The 6,000-nt window shown below is 43.6% G+C and overlaps 1 protein-coding gene across 1 annotated transcript in view; it reads right to left on the reverse strand.

Annotated features, from left to right (window-relative positions):
* LOC311113860 (integrin alpha-7-like) overlaps positions 1-4,982 on the reverse strand; it is a gene marked incomplete at its 5' end in the record, with an annotated part of 56,469 nt that extends 51,487 nt beyond the window's left edge. The window contains one exon of the mRNA XM_084189148.1: positions 4,252-4,982. Within this exon, the coding sequence (XP_084045274.1) occupies positions 4,252-4,982 (731 nt within the window). The remainder of the gene's footprint in view (positions 1-4,251) is intronic.
* Positions 4,983-6,000: the final 1,018 nt, after the last annotated feature.

The raw sequence follows: 6,000 nt of genomic DNA on the forward strand, positions 1-6,000 counted from the left end.
GTTTTATAGTCAACTTACACACAGCTCTGACACACACACTTACACCACCAGATATGCCACCAGGGGTCTTTTCACAGTACCCAAATCCAGAACAAAATCAATAAAGGTTATAGTATTGTATAGAGCCATTAAAGTGGCTTGCGAAAGTATTCACCCCCCTTGGCATTTTTCCTATTTTATTGCCTTACAACCTGGAATTAAATTAGATTTTTTGGGGTTTTGTATCATTTGATTTACACAACATGCCTACCACTTTGATGATGCAAAATATTTTTTCCTGTGAAACAAACAAGAAATAACACAAAAAAACAGAAAACTTGAGCGTGCATAACTATTGACCCCCCCAAAGTCAATACTTTGTAGAGCCACCTTTTGCAGCAATTACAGCTGCAAGTATCTTAGGGTATGTCTCTATAAGCTTGGCACATCTAGCCACTGGGATTTTTGCCCATTCTTCAGGGCAAAACTGCTCCAGCTCCTTCAAGTTGGATGGGTTCCGCTGGTGTACAGCAATCTTTAAGTCATACCACAGATTCTCAATTGGATTGAGGTCTGGGCTTTGACTAGGCCATTCCAAGACATTTAAATGTTTCCCCTTAAACCACTTGAGTGTTGCTTTAGCAGTATGCTTAGGGTAATTGTCCTGCTGGAAGGTGAACCTCCGTCCCAGTCTCAAATCTCTGGAAGACTGAAACAGGTTTCCCTCAAGAATTTCCCTGTATTTAGCGCCATCCATCATTCCTTCAATTCTGACCAGTTTCCCAGTCCCTGACGATGAAAAATGGATGTTCTCTGGGTGATGAAAGGTGTTTGGTCTGTGCCAGACATAGCGTTTTCCTTGATGGCCAAAAAGCTACATTTTAGTCTCTTCTGACCAGAGTACCTTCTTCCATATGTTTGGGGAGTCTCCCACATGCCTTTTTTTTTTTTTTTTTTTTTATTTAAGCAGTGGCTTTTTCTGGCCACTCTTCCGTAAAGCCCAGCTCTGTGGAGTGTACGGCTTAAAGTGGTCCTATGGACAGATACTCCAATCTCCGCTGTGGAGCTTTGCAGCTCCTCCAGGGTTATCTTTGGTCTCTTTGTTGCCTCTCTGATTAATGCCCTCCTTGCCTGGTCCGTGAGTTTTGGTGGGCGGCCCTCTCTTGGCAGGTTTGTTGTGGTGTCATAATCTTTCCATTTTTAATAATGGATTTAATGGTGCTCCATGGGATGTTCAAAGTTTCTGATATTTGTTTATAACCCAACCCTGATCTGTACTTTACCACAACTTTGGCCCTGACCTGTTTGGAGAGCTCTTTGGTCTTCATGGTGCCGCTTGCTTGGTGGTTCCCTTGCTTAGTGGTGTTGCAGACTCTGGAGCCTTTCAGAACAGGTGTATATATACTGAGATCATGTGACAAATCATGTGACACTTAGATTGCACACAGGTGGACTTTATTTAACTACTTATGTGACTTCTGACGGTAATTGGTTGCACCAGATATTATTTAGGGGCTTCATAGCAAAGGGGGTGATACATATGCACGCACCACTTTTCCGTTATTTATTTTTTTGAATTTTTTGAAACAAGTTATTTTTTTCATTTCACTTCAACAATTTGGACTATTTTGTGTATGTCCATTACATGAAATCCAAATAAAAATCCATTTAAATTACAGGTTGTAATGCAACAAAATAGGAAAAACTCCAAGGAGGATGAATACTTTTGCAAGGCACTGTATTGCATGGAACTCCCTTCCATCTCATATTGCTCAAATGAAAAGCAAACATGGTTTAAAAAAACAGATAAAGCAACACAACCTCTCTCCCCTATTTGACCTAGATATTTTGTGTTTATGTATTGATATGGAGGCTATGTGTGACATTTTTTAATGTATGTAGTTGAGCTGTTCTTGTCTATTAATGTTCTGTATTATGTCATGTTTCATGTTCTGTGTGGACCCCAGGAAGAGTAGCTGCTGCCTTCACAAATGCTAACGGGGATCATAATAAAATGCCAAATACACGTCTCCCTGTTATTGACTGATAGAACTATAAAAGATAGTCTCCTATTATTGACTGATAGAACTATTAAAGATACATCTCCTGTTATTGACTGATAGGACTATTAAAGATACATCTCCTGTTATTGACTGATAGGACTATTAAAGATACATCTCCTGTTATTGACTGATGGGACTATTAAAGATACATCTCCTGTTTTTGACTGATGGGACTATTAAAGATACATCTCCTGTTATTGACTGATGGGACTATTAAAGATACATCTCCTGTTATTGACTGATAGGACTATTAAAGATACATCTCCTGTTATTGACTGATGGGACTATTAAAGATACATCTCCTGTTATTGACTGATGGGACTATTAAAGATACATCTCCTGTTATTGACTGATAGGACTATTAAAGATACATCTCCTGTTATTGACTCATAGGACTATTAAAGATACATCTCCTGTTATTGACTGATAGGACTATTAAAGATACATCTCCTGTTATTGACTGATAGGACTATTAAAGATACATCTCCTGTTATTGAGACAAAACAACCCCCTTCTGTCACCCCAATCACACTCATATCCTAATTGTCCCCATCACACACACACACCCACACACACCCACACACAGATTCACACACAGATTCACACACTCGCACACACACAGATAAAGCAACATCTCACGGCACAACGCCTCTCCCTTATTTGACCTAGATAGTTAGTGTGTATGTAGTAGGTTATATGTGCCATTTTTAAATTGATGTAGATCAGATCTGTCCTTGAGCTGTTCTTGTCTATTAATGTTTTGTATTATGTCATGTTTCACACACACACACACACACACACACACACACACACACACACACACACACACACACACACGCACACACACACACGCACACACACACACGCACACACACACACACCCATCACCCTGGTTCCCATGTGGTTACTGAGGAGGATGCTCACTGACCCCTACACTCATTGAGTCCCTCTCCAGGATCCTGTTACCCCCAACCTAGACCCCTAGTTGCCCTCCATTCTCCACCCCCACCCCCAGTCACCCCATCCCTCCCTCACCCATCCTCCCATCCCCCAGTCACCCCATCCCTCCCTCACCAATCCTCCCATGCCCCAGTCACCCCATCCCTCCATCACCCATCCCCCAGTCACCCCATCCCTCCCTCATCCATCCTCCCATCCCCCAGTCACCCCATCCATCCCTCCCTCACCCATCCCCCAGTCACCCCATCCCTCCCTCACCCATTCTCCCATCCCCCAAACCCATGACATTCTCCCTCTCACTGACCTCAGCTCCTCTCTCAGTTAGTGACTGAGTAGCCATTCCTTGTGTGACTCAGACAGATAGGCTTGAAGGATCCCCATATCTTTATTTCAGTGGCGGCTTGTATGCTACCCTCTGTTGTGACTCACATCTGATCTCACACAGAAGCTGTTTTTAACAAGCTTATCTTTCCACTTTATGTGACACATACGACCATGATGACACACACTAGGCCTACTTCTAGCCTGGTCCCAGATCATTTTGTGCTGCCTTGCCAACTCTTATGGTCACAGTCACACTAAACAATGACCATAGGAGTTGTCAAGACAGCACAAACAGATCTGGGACCAGGCTATATTACCACCAAAAGGGAGATGGAATGCCAACTGGAGAGAGAGAGACACACATCTTCTGTTGACTTTGACAGGCTATTGTTTAGACAAGCAAGGGCACAGGCTGCAGACACTGTGTAATCAAATCAGGAAGAAAATCAACTTATCCACAAAGAAACTCTCGTGAGAAAAAGTTGTGCCTATGGACACAGCCCATCTGAAATTAGCCCACCCAACTACCTCATCCCCGTATTGTTATTTATTTTGCTCATTTGCACCCCAGTATCTTTATTTTCACATCATCTCTTGCACATCTATCATTCCAGTGTTAATACTAATTGTAATTATTTTGCACTATGGCCTATTTATTGCCTTACCTCCATAACTTGCTACATTTGAACACACTGTATATATATTTTCTGTTGTATTTTTGACTTTATGTTTTGTTTTACCCCATATGTAACTCTGTGTTGTTGTTTTTATCGCACTGATTTGCTTTATCTTGGCCAGGTCGCAGTTGTAAATGAGAACTTGTTCTCAACTGGCTTACCTGGTTAAATAAAGGGGAAAAAATATATATATATATTCTGATTAATGGTAATGCATTACTTTATTTGAAGATGTGTCAAATAATCACTTAAGGGATACGTTTCTAAAGGCGACTTGATTGATACCCTGGAGGCTGATACCCTGGATGCTGATACCCTGGAGGTTGATACCCTGGATGCTGATACCCTGGAGGCTGATACCCTGGAGGCTGATACCCTGGATGCTGATACCCTGGAGGTTGATACCCTGGATGCTGATACCCTGGAGGCTGATACCCTGGATGCTGATACCCTGGAAGTTGATACCCTGGAGGTTGATACCCTGGAAGTTGATACCCTGGGGGCTGATACCCTGGAGGTTGATACTCGGGAGGTTGATACCATGGAGGCTGATACACTGGAGGCTCTGCCCAAGACTGGAGGCTCTACTCTGCCCAAGACTGAAGGCTCTGCTCTGCCCAAGACTGAAGGCTCTACCCAAGACTGAAGGCTCTGCTCTGCCCAAGACTGAAGGCTCTGCTCTGCCCAAGACTGAAGGCTCTGCCCAAGACTGGAGGCTCTGCTCTGCCCAAGACTGGAGGCTCTGCTCGGCCCAAGACTGGAGGTTCTGCCCAAGAGTGGAGGCTCTTCCCAAGACTGGAGGCTCTACCCAAGACTGAAGGCTCTGCTCTGCCCAAGACTGAAGGCTCTGCCCAAGACTGGAGGCTCTGCTCTGCCCAAGACTGGAGGCTCTGCTCGGCCCAAGACTGGAGGTTCTGCCCAAGAGTGGAGGCTCTGCCCAAGAGTGGAGGCTCTGCCCATGACGGGAGGCTCTACCCATGACGGGAGGCTCTACCCATGACGGGAGGCTCTACCCATGTCCTATACTATGACCTAAACACTCTCCCTGTGTGGAAGTTGTCCTTAGGAACAGATCTAGGATTAGGTAACCCTCACCAAATCCTAACCTCAACCAGCAGTGTTTCCAGGGGGTGGCCCAGGGTGGGCATAGCCTTCCTGAAATCTGATTGGCCACCCCAGTGGCCCCCCCAGCCTCCAATTGATAATTTTGACCAATACCCGCACCGACAGCAAGACTCATCAATCTCACCGGGGAAAGAATCATTGCAGCAAAATAGCGCCCCTCTGTCTTAGTATGTGTAGCCCATGTATCTGATGCTGTCTGGACAAAAATAGTATGACATGCCATATTATTTTTGGCCAGAATGCATCAGATACATGGGCTACAGATTCTAAGACAGAGGGGCGCAATTTGCCTCGCTCTGATGCTTTCTCTGGTGAAATAGATTCAGCCTTTTGTGAATTGAAGGACAATTATAAAACACGGATAGACACGAATGAGAAATCATTTTATAAGTTTGTCTCTTTATTTTAAATTGTAATGGGGTTTTTCTTTGTGGGGGGGGGGGGGGGGTTAGCCTAAAATAGAGACCCTCGAATTCACACTCTGTATGGCCCTTTCAAGTGAATTTACTGCTGTATGCTAATATCCTTATATAAAATCCTGACCTTGAATGCAAACACTGTCAAAATACTTTTGGAATTTATTTATTTATTTGAACAGGGAAATGTACCAAACCTAAGCTGAAGCATTTAATGCGTTGAACCATCATAATTATACAGAAAAAAATCCATCTTGCATCAATTATTTAAAAAAAATGTTATGGCCACCTAAACTGGTTCTGTGCTCCATCTTGGACCACCCCATTCAAAATGTTCTGAACATGCCACTGACCTCAACCATTAGGGTAAAGAACGATAAATCTGACCTTAGTTCAGTGTGTAGGGGAAACGTAACTCAACACACTGAACTGGAACAGAGGGCTACAACAACTGTG

The sequence above is a fragment of the Coregonus lavaretus genome (assembly GCF_964263955.1).
Source record: "Coregonus lavaretus genome assembly, contig: HAP1_SCAFFOLD_2187, whole genome shotgun sequence".
Taxonomy (NCBI): Eukaryota; Metazoa; Chordata; class Actinopteri; order Salmoniformes; family Salmonidae; genus Coregonus; species Coregonus lavaretus.